This window comes from Oncorhynchus nerka, linkage group LG13 (assembly GCF_034236695.1).
Source record: "Oncorhynchus nerka isolate Pitt River linkage group LG13, Oner_Uvic_2.0, whole genome shotgun sequence".
Taxonomy (NCBI): domain Eukaryota; kingdom Metazoa; phylum Chordata; class Actinopteri; order Salmoniformes; family Salmonidae; genus Oncorhynchus; species Oncorhynchus nerka.
The window spans coordinates 99,658,000-99,678,806 of NC_088408.1; the positions used below are offsets into that span (position 1 = coordinate 99,658,000).

At 42.4% G+C, this 20,807-nt stretch overlaps 1 protein-coding gene across 3 annotated transcripts; it reads right to left on the reverse strand.

Annotated features, from left to right (window-relative positions):
* Nucleotides 1-6,586: 6,586 nt before the first annotated feature.
* Nucleotides 6,587-20,405, reverse strand: fsta (follistatin a). 3 transcript variants are annotated; one of them, XM_029647243.2, is made up of 6 exons: nucleotides 20,195-20,405; nucleotides 18,771-18,962; nucleotides 18,034-18,252; nucleotides 17,448-17,672; nucleotides 11,481-11,711; nucleotides 6,587-7,770 (listed from the first exon to the last, which is right to left on the reverse strand). In XM_029647243.2, the coding sequence occupies exons 1-6, from the start codon at nucleotides 20,286-20,288 to the stop codon at nucleotides 7,679-7,681; spliced, it is 1,053 nt and encodes a 350-aa protein (XP_029503103.1). In that variant the 5' UTR covers nucleotides 20,289-20,405; the 3' UTR covers nucleotides 6,587-7,678. The 3 variants fall into 3 exon arrangements, with proteins under 3 accessions (XP_029503103.1, XP_029503102.1, XP_064882978.1); XM_029647242.2 differs by having other exon boundaries at nucleotides 18,753-18,962; XM_065026906.1 differs by lacking the exon at nucleotides 6,587-7,770 and having other exon boundaries at nucleotides 11,227-11,711.
* Nucleotides 20,406-20,807: the final 402 nt, after the last annotated feature.

The following is a 20,807-nucleotide window of genomic DNA, read 5'->3' on the forward strand; positions in this document are numbered from 1 at the left end:
CTTTTTCAATAACAAAATATACTTTTAACATCACTTCCTTCATTGCCAAAGCTCTGGTCACCTCAGCATTACAGGTGCAGCTGGTTGAGTGAATGCCAAGATTGTCCAAAGCTGTCATCAAGGCAAAAGGTGGCTAATTTGAAGAATCTAAAATATATTCTGATTTGTTTAACAAGTTTTTGGTTACTACATGATTCCATATGTGTTATTTCATAGTTTTGATGTCTTCGCTATTATTCTACAATGTAGAAAATAGTCAAAATTAAAAAATTAACTAGAATTAGCAGCTGTGTCCAAACTTTTGACTGGTACTGTATGTTGGTACATGAATGGGAAATGATCACTACCTATCGTGGATTATATTTTCACATCCCACTCACATATACCAGCAATGGAGGAGGACAGTAATGTAAGATCTAAACATGACGATATACTTCTAGTCACATTTACCCGTGTCCCCTAACCGTCATTTATACAAACTAGTCCCCTCCGCTCCATAAAGTCTCCAGCCACATTGGTATCTGTGGTATTGCTGCCCCACAGGCTGTTATGTGCATTCATATGTCAAATCAAATCACATTTTATTTGTCACATACACATGGGTTAGCAGATGTTAACGCGAGTGTAGCGAAATGCTTGTGCTTCTAGTTCCGACCATGCAGTAATATCTAACAAGTAATCTAACCTAACAATTTCACAACAACTACCTTATACACACAAGTGTAAAGGGATAAAGAATATGTACATATAGATATATGAATGAGCGATGGCCGAACGGCGTAGGCAAGATGCAGTAGATGGTATAGAGTACAGTATATACATATGAGATGAGTAATGTAGGGTATGTAAACATTATATAAAGTGGCATTGTTAAAAGTGGCTAGTGATAAATTGGATGTAATAAATGTTTCCATTATTAAAGTGGCTGGAGTTGAGTCAGTATGTTGGCAGCAGTCACTCAGTGTTAGGGATGGCTGTTTAACAGTCTGATGGCCTTGAGATAGAAGCTGTTTTTCAGTCTCTCGGTCCACACTATATCTCCTTATCACCTGAACTGGATTGTAACGCTCGTCGGAAGAAGTGGACCAAGGTGCAGCGTGTTCATGATTCTTTATTTAATCCAAACAAAACAACTTCACGTTCTGAAGGTTACTCAAAGCTAAAAATGTAATAAAATAAAATAAAATAAAAACATCCCACAACATAAGGTAGCAAAACATGCTGCCTAAGTATGATTCCCAATCAGAGACAACGATAGACAGCTACATAGAAACACAAAACATAGAAATAAAGAACATAGAATGCCCACCCAAATCACACCCTGACCAAACCAAAATATAGACATAAAAAGCCTCTCTAAGGTCAGGGCGTGACATGGATTTTGCAACGATGTCTAATTCAGATACAGAGATGGGCTTACAAGGACTATAGTAATCAAACAATGTGATATTCCCTCCCCCCCCTTCTCTACAAATCTCCACTGCCACACATTCATGTTCTTTGAAATCATGAATCTCTCTATGTGCTACACCTTCTTTGATAAATATAGCACACCCATCACCCCGAACACTCCCTTCTATCACTTCACACAGAGATAAACCCAGGTATAATATAATCCATCTGAGGTTTAAACCATGTTTCTTGTATACACGCCACGTTCGGTAAGGAACACCACAATACTATTTATTATCCTGATCGTCATTTGAATTCTGGTTCAGCATCCGGTGTTTGTATATCTGATCAATTTAATGGTATTTTAAAGGACCCCCCCAAAAATGTGCTTTTCTTTCAAAGACAAGGACATTTCTAAGTGACCCCAAACCCGTTCAAAATTTTAGAAATGTCCTTGTTTTTTGAAAGAAAAGCAACTTTTTTAAACATCAAATTGATCAGAAATACAGATTCATGGTAATTTTACATTCCCTTGTATGGGAGTTTACCTTTCTTTTGTAAATGTTTTACCCCCCTCCCCTCCCCACACACACCTTTTAAGTGTAGTTCACCATAAAACTCAAAAAAAGAAGAAGAAAGTACAAAAGGTTTTGCATGCTGAAGCAAAGAGATTGATAGAGGAAGATGGATACAGGGTGAGGGATCCTCTTGAGGATTCCTGTGAGTAGGCAGAGACCAGAGAGAGTGATAGAGGAAGATGGATACAGGGTGAGGGATCATGTTGAGGATTCCTGTGAGTAGGCAGAGACCAGAGAGAGTGATAGGCAGAGGAAGATGGATGGATACAGGGTGAGGGATCATGTTGAGGATTCCTGTGAGTAGGCAGAGACCAGAGAGAGTGATAGAGGAAGATGGATACAGGGTGAGGGATCCTCTTGAGGATTCCTGTGAGTAGGCAGAGACCAGAGAGAGTGATAGAGGAAGATGGATACAGGGTGAGGGATCATGTTGAGGATTCCTGTGAGTAGGCAGAGACCAGAGAGAGTGATAGGGAGAATATGTTCTTCAGTAAGGTGAGCTTTTTAGCGTTTATAGCCATGGTTGTCAATTATACTGAAGAAATGGATTAGAATTAAAAAGAAAATAGAGGTTGAGATGGAAGTGGCAGAGAAGTACTTGTGATTGAGGGGATTTACTGCAGAACAGTTGCAGGTGGTAGTTTTCTGTCCTCTCAGACCGATGGTCTGCAGTAGACAGGGTTACATAGGGGACAAGGTGGTGTTGAGTGGTAGTTTTCTGTCCTCTCAGACCGATGGTCTGCAGTAGATAGGGTTACATAGGGGAGAATGTAGGTAGGCCGTGAATGGCCTCACACACCAGTACAGTAGGTGGCGGTGTATACGCCTAAAAGTTGGACATGAGCCGCCAAAACAAATCCTAAAGAAGAAGAAGACGGCGACGACGACTAGGAAGCCAATTCATCGTCGGTGGTGGTCGAAAAGTGGGAACAAGCTGTTTGTTTGTTGCACAACTGTACTGTGATGGGGGTCGGCATGACGGACAATGTCACATTCCCGGGGATATGTCTAAACGGAGAGGATGTGTGCCTCCTCCAGTGGAAATTACAATGGAAGAAGTTCACTCAGTTATCCTGTTAGAGAGTATGTGCCGCCTCCACTTCGGTGCTTTAGGTGCCAACGGATGAGGCATGTTGCTAATGTGTCCAAAGGTAAAATGAGATGTGCAAAGTGTGGTGGGGATCAACGAGAAATGTGTGCTAATGTAACCGTGACGGAGAACATTAGTGCAGCATATGCAGGATGTGAAGTACAACAGAAAGCCATGGGAGCGCAGAGGTATATATATATATATTTTTTTTTACAAACAATGTATCCTATGTTGAGGCTGTTCAGGAAGTGAATAACAAAGCTAGTGCTCAAAATGCTCCAGATACAACAGCTAATGGCCGCTCCGAGGAGACCAGTGGAACCTCAGCCGAATGCTAATGTGATATGCTCGATTACAGAGAAAACAATGGTAGTAGATTGTGTAGACTTCTTGGCCTTGAAGTGTAAGGCAATCAATATGACTGCTCCACATAAGAGCAGAACTGCACAAATAAAATAAGTAGTGAAGGCAGCCTGAGGCATTCTGGGGATTTCTGAAGTTACGGTAAGTAAGTAGTACACAGCGCTGTACAAGATCTTTAGTTTCTGGGCAATTTCTCACATGGAATAGCTTTCATTTCTCAGAACAAGAATAGACTGACGAGTTTCAGAAGAAAGTTCTATGTTTCTGGCCATTTTGAGCCTGTATTCGAACCCACAAATGCTGATGCTCCAGATACTTAAATTGTCTAAAAAAGTGTCGTTTTATTGCTTCTTTAATCAGTACAACAGTTTTCAGCTGTGCTAACATAATTTCAAAAGGGTTTTCAAATGATTTATTAGCCTTTTAAAATGATAAACTTGGATTAGCTAACGCAATGTGCCATTGGAACACAGGAGTGATGGTTGCTGATAATGGGCCTCTGTACGCCAATGTAGATGTTCCATAAAAAAATCTGCTGTTTCCAGCAACAATAGTCATTTACAACATTAACAATGTCTACACTGTATTTCTGATAAATTTGATGTTATGTTAATGGACAAAAAAATTGCTTTTCTTTCAAAAACAAGGACATTTCTAAGTGACCCCAAACTATTGATTATATACTATATATATATATATACACACACAGATTAAGTCAGAAGATTACATACACCTTAGCCAAATTCATTTAAACTCAGTTTTTCACAATTCCGGACATTTAATTCTGGTAAAACTTCCCTGTCTTAGGTCAGTTAGGATCACCACTTTATTTTAAGAATCTGAAATGTCAGAATAATAGTAGAGATAATTATTTATTTCAGCTTTTATTTCTTTGTCACATTCCCAGTGGGTCAGAAGTTTACATACTCTCAATATTTGGTAGCATTGTCTTTAAATTGTGTGACTTGAGTCAAACGTTTGGGATAGCCTTCCACAAGCTTCCCACAATAAGTTGAGTGCATTTTGTCCCATTCCTCCTAACAGAGCTGGTGTAACTGAGTCAGGTTTGTAGGCCTCCTTGTTCGCACATGCTTTTTCTGTTCTGCCCACACATTTTCCACGGGATTGAGATCAGGGCTTTATGATAACTATTACCATACCTTGACTTTGTTGTCCTTAAGCCATTTTGCCACAACTTCGGAAGTATGCTTGTGGTCATTGTTCATTTGGAAGACCCATTTGCTGCCAAGCTTTAACTTCCTGAACGATGTCTTGACTTCCTGAACGATGTCTTGACTTCCTGAACGATGTTGCTTCAATATATCCGAATAATTTTTCTTCCTCATGAAGCCATCTATTTTGTGAAGTGCACCAGTCCCTCCTGCAGCAAAGCACCCCCACAACATGATGCTGCCACTGGCTAGGACCAATCCCATGATTCAGCTGGCTTCACCCCGGTTGGGATGGCTAGGATCAACCCCATGAGCTGGCTTGGCTAGGATCAATCCCATGCTGGCTAGGAGCTGGCTAGGATCAACCCCATGATTCAGCTGGCAGGACCATGATTTCATCTGGCTGGCTAGGATCAACACCATGAGCTGGCTAGGACCAACCCCATGATTCAGCTGGCTAGGATCAACCCCATGATTCATCTGGCTAGGACAAACCCCATGATTCAGCTGGCTAGGACCAACCCCATGATTCATCTGGCTAGGACAAACCCCATGATTCATCTGGCTAGGACCAACCCCATGATTCATCTGGCTAGGATCAACCCCATGATTCAGCTGGCTAGGATCAACCCATGATTCATCTGGCTAGGACCAACCCCATGATTCAGCTGGCTAGGACCAACCCCATGATTCATCTGGCTAGGATCAACCCCATGATTCATCTGGCTAGGACCAACCCCATGATTCAGCTGGCTAGGACCAACCCCATGATTCATCTGGCTAGGATCAACCTCTTACAGACACACCTCTTAGTATAATATAAACAACAAAGTGTCTGTTTGATCTAGGCACATGTATCAGATTAGGTAGGATTGCTGATCTAGGATCAGTCCATACGATCGTATTAGCTATGATTTAACATTATAGACTGATCTCAGATCACCACTCCTACTTGAGATCATTCTGCCTTAAATAGCATTACTGTACCAATAAACAACAGACAATACTCTGGAATCAGCTGTTGTTACTCAATACTTCTATGGGGACACATTTCATAGGGCTTGTAGTTAATGGGGAACGGCACCTCAGTACCTCCAGGCTCTGATCAGGCCCTACACCCAAACAAGGGCACTGCGTTCATCCACCTCTGGCCTGCTCGCCTCCCTACCACTGAGGAAGTACAGTTCCCGCTCAGCCCAGTCAAAACTGTTCGCTGCTCTGGCCCCCCAATGGTGGAACAAACTCCCTCACGACGCCAGGACAGCGGAGTCAATCACCACCTTCCGGAGACACCTGAAACCCCACCTCTTTAAGGAATACCTAGGATAGGATAAAGTAATCCTTCTCCCCCTCCCCCCCTTAAAAGACCTAGATGCACTATTGTAAAGTGGCTGTTCCACTGGATGTCATAAGGTGAAAGCACCAATTTGTAAGTCGCTCTGGATAAGAGCGTCTGCTAAATGACTTAAATGTAAATGTAATGTAATTTCTTAAAGGCCCAAGATATAGATTAATGTATACTGCATATCACAGTGTTGAATTCTTTGGTGAAATACTTTTTTTGGTGTTTTGGTGTCAGTGATTTTGAAAATATCTAATACGTTTGTATATCAAAGACAGTGAGATTTCAGTCTCCTTTACGAGTCAGAAACAACAAACATGTAAAGGAAACAAAAACGTTTTTATATGGTTTTACTCTTCATATCTGTACAAATACCATCAGACTTTCTGTACATATGACATTTACATAAAAAAATAAAAATAAAAAAGAACTATATACTTATAACAGAATTTTGTATTTCTCTTGTGATTTGTTAAAAATGAAAATGCATTCTGAGAAGAACAAGGGCAGTATGAGAAAAGCAAAGTGATGAGGTTTAATACAGTGTATGTGTATAGCATTTTAGTCAGGTGAGCTACATGGAGCACAACATTGGCAGCACACAAATGTTCATGGCACATCTTGTGACAAAAATCAAGTGTTGCCCCCCCCCCCCCCACAAAAAAAACATATCTGTTCTTAACATGTAAAATTAAAAAATACTGCTACTGGGTGATGTCTGGGTTAGACAGACATCTCCATTGGGGAAACACATTGTAGGGGAGGGAGTAACTAAGGCGGCATTCATAACCAAGTGGGAATTCAATTCCATTTCAATTCCATTCAATTCAGGAAGTACACTGAAATTCCAATTCTCTTCAATGAGGAACATTTTTTAAATTTGGGTTTACTTCCTGAAAACGCATTGGAATTCAAATAGATTTGACCCTAACAACTGTCCCTTTAGCGAGTTATAATAATGGGTTAAACAAAAACAAAAAAGCAGAAACATTTCTGTACATAAATGATTGACAGGTCAGATTTCCCCCCATAAATAAACACACAGTAGGCTAAAGCATTGATGCATTGATGTGTGAATGAGAAACATCTGTGATAGAGATATCTAACACTTTGAACATAGGTAGGTTAGTACAGCACAGGGAGTCATGAGAGTCCACTACAGCTTACAGAATGGAGACGGATACTTCACTCAATAAATAACACTGCTTCTCTTTGGAGAAATATATTTTTCTTCATTATATATAAAAAATAAAAAAGGAAGGAAGGAAGGAAGGGAGGGAAAAAATAAACAGGACAACAACACCAATAGAAACTAGTGGTAACAATAACCTGGTACACAGTAATCCTGAACATTGTAAATGTATAAATTATTTTAAAAAATAACACAAAACACAGTATAAATAAAACATCTAGCAGAACTGAACAATATGTATAAATAAGCATATACATATGTACTGTACAGTATGGACAACATGAGACCTGGCCCTAGGACTGTTCCCTTCGTGGAGACCAGGCAGGTAGATAAGACAGCCTATCCAACCAATAAGGAGAGCATGTGGATATGATAGACAGCTTATCCAACCAATAAGGAGAGCATGTGGATATGATAGACAGCTTATCCAACCAATAAGGAGAGCATGTGGATATGATAGACAACTTATCCAACCAATAATGAGAGCATGCGGATATGATAGACAGCCTATCCATCCAATAAGGAGGTCATGTGGATATGATAGACAGTCTATCCATCCAATAAGGGGGACAGATGGATGTGAACCATGTAGTCCTGATCTTCTTGCTCCTCCTCCTCTTCTTCACGGTCTCCTGTTATGGCTAGATGGGAGAATATATGACAGCCGGTGTATGAATAAAGAGCATGACAGCAACGCAGCAGAACAATATTCAGTGAAGGTTCTCAAAGCCCCCCCCACTCCCTGCACAAAGCCACAGGAAAGCGTGGTGGTGTTGGCATGTTTCAGGGACGAGACGGGACTTGGCGTGTGTGTGTGGGGGGGGGGGGGTATTCAATGCCTTTCTCTTCTTTATTTAAAAAAAAAGTCTCCTTTTGTCTCAGACACAGTACAGTGGCTGCCATTGGGCGGAGTGTTTCTCTGGGGGCACAGCAGTTTGACCTATGACCTATCGAGCAGGACATGAGCCAGGCCAACCACACAGCTTTGATTTTTGGAAATGTAGAAGGCAAGAGGAACAACAATACAAAACGAGCAGTACCTCATCAAATCCAAAAGGGATTTGTTTTTATATATACATATATCCTTAATGACAACATTCATTACATTCAGCACACACAGCAGTAAGTACAGATAGATGGATAGAACACATGTTAATTTTCTACAAGAAGAAAGTGACTGAGGAGAAATAAGATAACATTTTTCTGCAAGCTGCTACTTCTGCTTATAGGGTAAATGCTTCTTTCATGAGGTGATCATGGCAAAGGTCCTTTAAAAGAAGTTGTAATCTACATGTACCTTAATAAGGCACATTTACATTAAAGTAGTCAGTCGAACATCATATAATCATGTAGTGTAGTGGAGGAAATGTAGTCAGTCGAACATCATATAATCATGTAGTGTAGTGGAAGAAATGTAGTCAGTCGAACATCATATAATCATGTAGTGTAGTGGAAGAAATGTAGTCAGTCGAACATCATATAATCATGTAGTGTAGTGGAAGAAATGTAGTCAGTCGAACATCATATAATCATGTAGTGTAGTGGAAGAAATGTAGTCAGTCGAACATCATATAATCATGTAGTGTAGTGGAAGAAATGTACATCATATAATCATGTAGTGTAGTGGAAGAAATGTAGTCAGTCGAACATCATATAATCATGTAGTGTAGTGGAAGAAATGTAGTCAGTCGAACATTATATAATCATGTAGTTTAGTGGAAGAAATGTAGTCAGTTGAACATCATATAATCATGTAGTGTAGTGGAAGAAATGTAGTCAGTTGGAACATCATATAATCATGTAGTGTAGTGGAAGAAATGTAGTCAGTCGAACATCATATAATCATGTAGTTTAGTGGAAGAAATGTAGTCAGTTGAACATCATATAATCATGTAGTGTAGTGGAAGAAATGTAGTCAGTTGGAACATCATATATAATCATGTAGTGTAGTGGAAGATATCCAGATTTATTCATCAGGATGAAAATGAAATGATTTCATCAGACATTCTTTGACATATAGCGACTTAGAATTGAACTTCTATCATTTCTTTGAGGCTATTTTGGGACAATTTGAAGGCAGGTATAGCCCCAGTTTAGTGAGCAGGTAGAATCTTGGTAGAAATAGGTAGTCTATGTGTTGAGGTTCAATTTAAATAATTTTAGATAAATCGGCACCAATTTTACAATCACCTTATGCACTTATATGAATGTATGCAACTGGTGTGTGTTTTCATTCTGACTCTATATTACATGTTATAGCAGAGCGGTGTGTGTTTTCATTCTGACTCTATATTACATGTTATAGCAGAGTGGTGTGTGTTTTCATTCTGTGCAGAGCGGTGTGTGTTTTCATTCTGACTCTATATTACATGTTATAGCAGAGTGGTGTGTGTTTTCATTCTGACTCTATATTACATGTTATAGCAGAGTGGTGTGTGTTTTCATTCTGACTCTATATTACATGTTATAGCAGAGTGGTGTGTGTTTTCATTCTGACTCTATATTACATGTTATAGCAGAGTGGTGGGAGTTTTCATTCTGACTCTATATTACATGGTGTGTGTTTTCATTCTGACTCTATATTACATGTTATAGCAGAGCGGTGTGTGTTTTCATTCTGACTCTATATTACATGTTATAGCAGAGTGGTGTGTGTTTTCATTCTGACTCTATATTACATGTTATAGCAGAGTGGTGTGTGTTTTCATTCTGACTCTATATTACATGTCAGCAGAGTGTTATACCATTACAGACCTAGTCTATTTTGAATTGATTGATTACACCCCAAAAGAAAAAACATAATGCATTATTAACATAAAATTAGCAATGTGACCATGGAATGTCGAAGCCGTACAGATATTACCATTATCTGTCTAGATGAAAAATACAATTAAAACTATGACAAAAAAAAACAAAACAAAAAAAAACTGCACGGAAGTGAGATTATGACCACAAACTAGATGTTAAATACTGAACATTTCACTGTTCTAATTGTAAAAGTTAGTCTCTTGTTATTTTCATGGAGTTAGCATCTCAACCCCCCCCCCCCCCCCAAAAAAAAGAGTAAGTTCTCTTTTGAACTGTCCTTAACCTGTTGATATATACAGTGGGGAGAACAAGTATTTGATGCACTGCCGATTTTGCAGGTTTTTCTACTTACAAAGCATGTAGAGGTCTGTCATTTTTTATCATAGGTACACTTCAACTGTGAGAGACGGAATCTAAAACAAAAATCCAGAAAATCACATTGTATGATTTTTAAGTAATTAATTTGCATTTCATTGCATGACATAAGTATTTGATCACCTACCAACCAGTAAGAATTCCGGCTCTCACAGACCTGTTAGTTTTTCTTTAAGAAGCTCTCCAGTTCTCCACTCATTACCTGTATTAACTGCACCTGTTTGAACTCGTTACCTGTATAAAAGACACCTGTCCACACACTCAATCAAACAGACTCCAACCTCTCCACAATGGCCAAGACCGTATTGAGGGGAGGATGGATGGGGCCATGTATCGCGAGATCTTGGCCAACAACCTCCTTCCCTCAGTAAGAGCATTGAAGATGGGTCGTGGCTGTGTCTTCCAGCATGACAATGACCCGAAACACACAACTAAGGAGTGGCTTCGTAAGAAGCATCTCAAGTTCCTGGAGTGACCTAGCCAGTCTCCAGACCTGAACCCAATAGAAAATCTTTGGAGGGAGCTGAAAGTTCGTATTGCCCAGCGACAGCCCCGAAACCTGAATGATCTGGACAAGGCCTATATGGAGGAGTGGGCCAAAATCCCTGCTGCAGTATGTGCAAACCTGGTCAAGAACTACAGGAAACGTATGATCTCTGTAATTGCAAACAAAGGTTTCTGTACTAAATATTAAGTTATGCTTTTCTGATGTATCAAATACTTATGTCATGCAATAAAATGCAAATTAATTACTTAAAAATCATACAATGTGATTTTCTGGATTTTTGTGTACCTATGTGTACCATAGTGTACCCTATGATAAAAAATTACAGACCTCTACATGCTTTGTAAGTAGGAAAACCTGCAAAATCGGCAGTGTATCAAATACTTGTTCTCCCCACTGTAGATATATATTTTTAAAAACTTTTACGTTTGTTTTTGCAGATGTTTTTTTTTGTTTTTGTTAGAGAAGCCAGCAACACAGACAACATCATGCAAGTTCTCCCATTCTCAAGTCCTTTCAGATGCGTTAAGCTGTGCTGAGCTGTGCCGGGTGGGTGGGGGGTGGTGTAGGAGTTTGCAGGGGCGGGGGCTCAAGACGAGACGAGGGAGGTATTTATTGTTGGGAAAGATCATGGAATTGTCTTTTGCTGTGGTGATTACTTACAGTTGCAAGATCCTGAATGCTTAACCTCCAGGAGCGTTCCCAGAGAGCAGGCAGTCTGCTTCATAACACACTCCGAGGGGTAGGTGGTGTTGTCGCTGGCGCACACCGCCCCGTCCATCCGGCTCTCTGGACACGCCTCCTCACAGAGGGAGCAACGGCCTCGGCTCATCCTGGCGTCCCACAGACACTTCTTCCCCACACTGCAGTGAATGTCCTCGCACGACTTGGCCTCTGGAGCCAGAGAGAGGAGAGGAGAAGAAAGACAGAACTTATCAGACCGACGCCTCGTTGGTGCTGCTTGACATATCACCATGTAACCGTAGTGGGTCGTAGTGAGTCATATAACCATGTAATCATAGTGGGTCGTATTGAGTCATATCACCATGTAACCGTAGTGAGTCGTGGTGAGTCATTTCACCATGTAACCATAGTGGGTCGTATTGAGTCATATCACCATGTAACCGTAGTGGGTTGTGGTGAGTCATTTCACCATGTAACCATAGTGGGTCGTATTGAGTCATATCACCATGTAACCGTAGTGAGTCATAGTGAGCCATGTCCTATGTTAGGTCATCTATGGTGCTGCTTGGCACATCACCATGTAACCGTAGTGGGTCGTATTGAGTCATATAAATATGTAACCGTAGTGGGTCGTATTGAGTCATATAACCATGTAACCGTAGTGGGTCGTATTGAGTCATATAACCATGTAACCGTAGTGGGTCGTGGTGAGTCATATCACCATGTAACCGTAGTGGGTCGTATTGAGTCATATAACCATGTAACCGTAGTGGGTCGTGGTGAGTCATATCACCATGTAACCGTAGTGGGTCGTGAATCATTTCACCATGTAACCATAGTGGGTCGTATTGAGTCATATAACCATGTAACCGTAGTGGGTCGTGGTGAGTCATATAACCATGTAACCGTAGTGGGTCGTATTGAGTCATATAACCATGTAACCGTAGTGGGTCGTGGTGAGTCATATCACCATGTAACCGTAGTGGGTCGTATTGAGTCATATAACCATGTAACCGTAGTGGGTCGTGGTGAGTCATATCACCATGTAACCGTAGTGGGTCGTGGTGAATCATTTCACCATGTAACCATAGTGGGTCGTATTGAGTCATATAACCATGGAACCGTAGTGGGTCGTGGTGAGTCATATAACCATGTAACCGTAGTGGGTCGTATTGAGTCATATAACCATGTAACCGTAGTGGGTCGTGGTGAGTCATATCACCATGTAACCGTAGTGGGTCGTGGTGAATCATTTCACCATGTAACCATAGTGGGTTGTATTGAGTCATATAACCATGTAACCGTAGTGGGTCGTGGTGAGTCATATCTCCATGTAACCATAGTGGGTCGTGGTGAATCATATCAACATGTAACCGTAGTGGGTCGTGGTGAATCATTTCACCATGTAACCATAGTGGGTCGTATTGAGTCATATAACCATGTAACCGTAGTGGGTCGTATTGAGTCATATAACCATGTAACCGTAGTGGGTCGTGGTGAGTCATATCACCATGTAACCGTAGTGGGTCGTGGTGAGTCATATCACCATGTAACCGTAGTGGGTCGTGGTGAATCATTTCACCATGTAACCATAGTGGGTCGTATTGAGTCATATAACCATGTAACCGTAGTGGGTCGTGGTGAGTCATATCTCCATGTAACCATAGTGGGTCGTGGTGAGTCATATCTCCATGTAACCATAGTGGGTCGTGGTGAATCATTTCACCATGTAACCATAGTGGGTCGTATTGAGTCATATCTCCATGTAACCATAGTGGGTCGTATTGAATCATATCAACATGAAACCGTAGTGGGTCGAAGTGAGTCATGTCCTATGTTAGTTCATGTGTGGTCAAGTATCATTGTAGTGGGGAGGAAAAACGTCCTCAGCTGTGTTGTGGGTAATGTTGCCAACTTCAGGAAACAATCAGACGTCCATCATATCCTAAACAGTAACAAGTACAAAGTAGTCCCAGGTACACTGAACATCCACAGTTTCAATGGCTCTGCTTGGAGAACCTCCATGTATGTGGAATGTTGGCAGAGTGGACTAAAAACAACTCAAATGTTGGCAAAGAGAATCAGCCTACGAGGTACAGGCCATAGAAATAGAATGTTTAGAACGAATACCCATGAGTTTACCAGTCAGATTGCCAGGGTTAGGGGCTCTAAATCCCTTCTATAGATTACATTTCTATGGTAAAGCCTACATTCAGACTATATTGTAAGTACTGTACAGCATGGTTAAGAACTGAAATCATTTTTCCCAATTATTTCCTTCGGAACAGAACCACTATTTTCTTCCCATTCTGTTCCACTGTTCCGACCAGCATAATACAATTCTGGTTCGAACAAAATAAAAGTACAGGATTAAATTGTTCCTTTCAGTTCCTTTTTTTAACCTGTGATATATATATATATATATTTATTTTACATTTAGCTCCAGAGCGGGCAAGCTAGTTGTTGACATGTGTGATGGACAAGTGTAAGGCGCGAGATGCGACAGAAATGTTAAGGGTTGGGAGATAGCGAGAGAGGATGCAGGAGGAGGATTGAATCCCTGGGCAGTGGTGGTACAACAGGTTGGGAGATAGCGAGAGAGGATGCAGGAGGAGGCTTGAAGCCCTGGGCAGTGGTGGTACAACAGGTTGGGAGATAGCGAGAGGGTGCAGGAGGAGGCTTTAAGCCCTGGGGAGTGGGGGGAGTGGTGGTACAACAGGTTGGGAGATAGAGAGAGAGGGTGCAGGAGGAGGCTTAAGCCCTGGGGAGTGGGGGGAGTGGTGGTACAACAGGTTGGGAGATAGAGAGAGAGGGTGCAGGAGGAGGCTTGAAGCCCTGGGCAGTGGTGGTACAACAGGTTGGGAGATAGAGAGAGAGGGTGCAGGAGGAGGCTTGAAGCCCTGGGGAGTGGTGGTACAACAGGTTGGGAGATAGCGAGAGAGGGTGCAGGAGGAGGCTTGAAGCCCTGGGGAGTGGTGGTACAACAGGTTGGGAGATAGCGAGAGAGGATGCAGGAGGAGGCTTGAATCCCTGGGCAGTGGTGGTACAACAGGTTGGGAGATAGAGAGAGGGTGCAGGAGGAGGCTTGAAGCCCTGGGGAGTGGTGGTACAACAGGTTGGGAGATAGAGAGAGAGGGTGCAGGAGGAGGCTTGAAGCCCTGGGGAGTGGTGGTACAACAGGTTGGGAGATAGCGAGAGAGGGTGCAGGAGGAGGCTTGAAGCCCTGGGGAGTGGTGGTACAACAGGTTGGGAGATAGCGAGAGAGGATGCAGGAGGAGGCTTGAATCCCTGGGCAGTGGTGGTACAACAGGTTGGGAGATAGAGAGAGGGTGCAGGAGGAGGCTTGAAGCCCTGGGGAGTGGGGGGAGTGGTGGTACAACAGGTTGGGAGAGAGGGTGCAGGAGGGCCCTGGGGAGTGGTGGTACAACAGGTTGGGAGATAGAGGAGGGTGCAGGAGGGGCTTGAAGCCCTGGGGAGTGGTGGTACAACAGGTTGGGAGATAGAGAGAGAGGGTGCAGGAGGAGGCTTGAAGCCCTGGGGAGTACAACAGGGTGTATTCAGGTTGGGAGATAGAGAGAGAGGGTGCAGGAGGAGGCTTGAAGCCCTGGGGAGTGGTGGTACAACAGGTTGGGAGATAGAGAGAGAGGGTGCAGGAGGAGGCTTGAAGCCCTGGGGAGTGGTGGTACAACAGGTTGGGAGATAGAGAGAGGGTGCAGGAGGAGGCTTGAAGCCCTGGGGAGTGGTGGTACAACAGGTTGGGAGATAGAGAGAGAGGGTGCAGGAGGAGGCTTGAAGCCCTGGGGAGTGGTAAGACAACAGGTTGGGAGATAGAGAGAGGGTGCAGGAGGAGGCTTGAAGCCCTGGGGAGTGGTGGTAAACAGGTTGGGAGATAGCAGAGAGAGGGTGCAGGAGGAGGCTTTGCTAGTCTGGGGATTGGTTTACAACAGGTTGGGAGATAAAATGAATAAGCTCAGTGGTAGATAGGTGCTTCTTTCAGGAGAGAGGCTTGAGCTCTGGGGAGTGGTGGTACAACAGGTTGGGAGATAGAGAGAGAGGGTGCAGGAGGAGGCTTGAAGCTCTGGGGAGTGGTGGTACAACAGGTTGGGAGATAGAGAGAGAGAGGGTGCAGGAGGAGGCTTGAAGCCCTGGGGAGTGGTGGTACAACAGGTTCAAAAGTTGGTGTATGTCTTTTCTGGGGCCTGGAGTTTTTTTTCTGATCTCATGATCTGGTCAGGTAAAACTCTGGGCCATGACAGGGTCCAATATTAACTTGATGCCAGACGTGGTGCTGTTTTTTAAATGCATTGGGGTCATGCAGAGACTATAGGTTGACAGGCTTTCTATCTGTATTCAGCTATAAGCTACATTTGGTTAATATGATGTGTATTAAAAAAGCCGTTTCATAAAATGTAACAATGTAACTAATTTTAATGTTGTAAAATAGGACCCTGCCCCTTTAAGACAATTGCGTTCCAAAAGCGATATGGACCTGGCTACAGTAAGTTAGTCAAGACTAATGATAAAGAGTAATTTGTAGCTTTCAATTAGCAGACTAGCAACAGTAGCCAGCGTATTGCTAGTCTGTTCACTTATTGGTTTACTTTTGTAAATCTCTTTCCCTAAAATGAATAAGCTCAGTGAGTAGATAGGTGGATGCTTCTTTCAGCTCTGGACAGCTCGAGAAGTTGTGATTCGTTGGAGCCGTAGTGGATGAACAGCCAATCATATTGCTTAAATAGCGCAACTTTTCTTGAGTTTAGTCATCAACGGGAAGTAAGTGTTGGAACTGGAACGAGACCGGTTCTATTTTAAAAAAACACGTTTTTGGTTCTGTTCCCTGAACCGGTCCCAACCCCTGGTGTACAGTGTGAGAGTGTCAAGGAGGGACCACAGTACGTAGGCCATGTCCAGAAATAACCCCTAGCCCCTTCCGTTAGAAACTTGTGGATCTCTTATGCTGCATTTACACAGGCAGCCCAATTCTGATATTTTGCCCAATTATTGGCAAAAAGATCTGATCTGATCGGTCAAAAGACCAATTAGTGGTGAAATATCTGAATTTGGCTGCCTGTGTAAATGCAGACTAAGCTGACTAAGCCCAATTATATACTGTTGCTTCAAAAGCTTAGGCCTACTGACTGATGCATTTCCCCTTGGTGTGCTACTCCTATGGATGTTCCCAGGAGACACTACTGACTGATGCATTTCCCCTTGGTGTGCTACTCCTATGGATGTTCCCAGGAGACACTACTGACTGATGCATTTCCCTGGTATGCTACTCCTATGGATGTCTACCAGAGATTTCCCTGGTACTACTCCTATGGACTGATGCATTTCCCCTGGTGTGCTACTCCTATGGATGTTTCCAGGAGACACTACTTACTGATGCATTTCCCCTGGTATGCTACTCCTATGGATGTTTCCAGGAGACACTACTGACTGATGCATTTCCCCTGGTATGCTACTCCTATGGATGTTTCCAGGAGACACTACTGATGCATTTCCCCTGGTATGCTACTCCTATGGATGTTCCCAGAAGACACTACTTACTGATGCATTTCCCCTTGGTGTGCTACTCCTATGCGTGTTCCCAGGAGACACTACTGATGCATTTCCCCTTGGTGTGCTACTCCTATGGATGTTCCCAGAAGACACTACTTACTGATGCACTTCCCCTGGTATGCTACTCCTATGGATGTTCCCAGAAGACACTACTTACTGATGCATTTCCCCTGGTATGCTACTCCTATGGATGTTCCCAGGAGACACTACTTACTGATGCATTTCCCTGGTATGCTACTCCTATGGATGTTCCCAGGAGACACTACTTACTGATGCATTTCCCCTGGTATGCTACTCCTATGGATGTTCCCAGGAGACACTACTTACTGATGCATTTCCCCTGGTATGCTACTCCTATGGATGTTCCCAGGAGACACTACTTACTGATGCATTTCCCCTGGTATGCTACTCCTATGGATGTTCCCAGGAGACATGTCGCCCTCCTCAGATGACAGGCGCTGGCGTAGATAATGCCGTCGTTGCCACACAGGAACTGCTGCGGTGACGTCTGTTCAGGGCAGATCCGATTACAGGTCACACAGTACGCGTTATTTGTCTGGTCCACGACGCACGTGGAGCTTCCCGGGCACAAGACGTCCCGGCAGGTCTCTGTCAGAACGAAAGGGAGGCAAATTAACATGGTGATTCATATCAGTAGAGTAACAAGCCAACCAGATGTGCCTTAATTAAACACCTGTGAATCGACCATTACTCACTGTGATCAAATAAAATGCAATCAGACTGAATCCCATTGGTTGCCTTTAGACAGGCATCCCCATTGGCTGCCTTTAGACAGGCTGCCCAATTCTGATCTTTGTTTCACTAATTGGTCTTTTGACCAATTAGATCTGATGTGATTGGTCAAAAGACTAATTATAATGGGAAAAGTTTCCAAAGAATTGGATATGAATAAGTAGCTGACGTTATTATTTTTTTAATGCATTTGGGTCTGCCTGCCCGGTGGACTTACTCTTGCATTTGCCCTGGTACTGCACATCCAGGTCCAGATGGACTTTACATTTGGACTTGAGCAACGCGCACTCGTCTTTGTATGTCTTTCCATCCGAGCCGCAGACAGGTCCTTTCCAGGTGACTTCGGAGCAGTCTGGAGCACAGACGCAGCGCGGCTTACTTCTCCGGTTCATCTTGCAGCTCTTTCCGGGTCCACAGTCCACGTTGTCACACGTTTCTGGAGTTTGAAGAGATATCAAGTTTATTAAATGATATGAAACACAACTATGGAGAATAAACAATGTTTAGACGCAACGAGGTCAATAAACTTTAAACGTGTCGACAAATTAGTCTAATTGAGTTTCCACTTAAATATAAATGAAGTTGTAACATTGTTTTATACACAAGTCACAACTGTTGCTACCAGACTCTATGATTTCTAAACACACCTCCGTTTAAACAATTTCCACCAATCCCCCTTCCCCAAAACACGTGTAAATATTGGACTATAAATTGTGCCTTCATGTATTATACTAATGCTAAAATGTGTATTATAATTTATGAGACATGTACTTCATGTTCCCTATTCTTAAATTGTATTAGTTCTTATTGTTGTTGCATTGTGGAAAAGGAACCTGAAAGAAAGCATTTTGTTAGACGGTGTATACTGTATAATGTGTATCCCATACATACATTTTGTTAGACGTGTAAACTGTATAACGTGTATCCCATACATACGACTAATAAAACTTGAACCTTTGCAGGGTATGCAGTTAGGGGCTCCGCCGTTAAAGATCATCCACCGGAACAAGGTGCTGTTGGGTACATCCTCCTCGGTCCATGACGTCCCCAGCCTCCCGCTTCGACAACACTCCTCTCGGCTCATCCCCGGCACGTAGAGCACCTGACACCTCCCGTTCTTCCCTTGCTGTAACCAGCAGTTGCCAGCTGGAAACAAACATGAAAACGTCCCAGTCGTATTAAAGTCTGAAGCCAAGGCGCTGAGTTACTGACCCAGACACAACACGTGTCTGGGTCAGGTTTTTTTTTTTTTCCATCGTAATGAAAATATTTTAACACTTGGTAATCCCGTCACCAATGTTCAATACTGAGAGCCGGTATGATAAAAATGTATACAAAGTACCGAGTTATTCATGTTCAAAATGCAGACAGTGGAGCAATCTAGTTATATTGCCTATCCATTCTGTGTCCGATTATAACAGTCCAGAACAACTGTAGCATATTCTTGACATTCTTGAATGTTGATGCTCGAACTATACGCATGGTTGTGTAAAATCTGTTCCAAATATATTTTAGCAATTCGCATTCGTGGACGCAGATCACACCGAGACCTGTTATAGCAGCATTTTACGAATAGCTACCAAAACAACACGTTGCCCAAAGACACATATGGACACCAACCAATACGACTAATTTGTAACTTTTTTTTAAAGGGTGCATTTAAAACGGTTTATATTGTTGACGTTAATTTCAACGGCAGAAAATTAAGGGACATTTTGTCATTATGTAATTTATGAGCATCATTATCAGCAAACTGTATTCAAATCATTATCAATGTCACAATAATAAAGGTGGTACCGATCTCCATATGACAAATAGATCGGAAATGGGTTGGTTGCAACGCACATAAACAACATTCTATGGGTCAAATAATATGTGCTCACAAATTTCAAGCATTTTTCTCTGCCATGCACCGTCTCCAACTCTATCTCAGTTTGAGTTAACTGTGTATACAGCCACACCACACTGATGCGTCCCATCATATTGACCGTAGCGGACTGGTGATATGGCAATCCGTGAAACTAACAAAAATGTCCAAGTATTACAGACTTGGAGAGCAAGTGGGAAAGAAATCCATCTAAAAATGCCATTCCATGTGCCTTGATCGTGTGGGCTAGAAAAAACTTGCAGTAACATCGCGTTTAAACGACCCTAATGGCACCTGTTTAGTACAGTCAATCTGATCGTGAGCAATTTCAAACCAAATGGAAAGAATGTAGAACTCTCTTTGAAACGTTCGCAACACTGGAAATTCTGACACCGTTACAATTCACATCAAGACGCAGACGGAATAGGATACACTTTGCAGTAAAAGTTTTTTTTGTTGAGGGGTGGAGGGGGGGAATCGAAAAGATTTGGAAAATATAATAATAATGTACCTTGTACTTTTTGATCTTCCATGAAATGACAGAGCCATATCAATAATATAATCATCCCTGGCTGGAGACGGAGTTTCTGTAGCATCCTGAGCATGGTGCTGGAGACGAAGTGAAGTGAACAAGGTATCGGGTATTGACACTAGCAGCTAAGCGAACAGAGTAAATCTGTTTAAAAGGTGGCAGTGAGTGCTGAATGAATGTCAGTCTGAGAATGCAGCGTCTCTTTTTAAATCTATAAGGGGTCTCGGGTCGTCTATCTGTGGTAGGCGGTCTTCTGGTCCGTGGGGGAGGGGAGAGGGAGAGAGGGATGTCCCCCCCCCCCCCACCCAAAAAATATTTCCAGCCTAATCAGGTGACATCTATAGTCGCAATTTTCTCTGTCTGACCAAAAATAGTGTCATAAAAGTACACTTGATGGCAGATTACTTGTTTTTTGTCGTGTTCTAAGTCAATAATATATATATATATATATATATATATATATATATATTTAACAATAGAGGAGCAACAAGACACAGCAATAATAAGAAGACTAGCAGGACCAGCATCTACCAGCTGTTAATGTATATGACCTGGTTTTTTCAGTGTGACCTCAATTAATTAAATACATTCA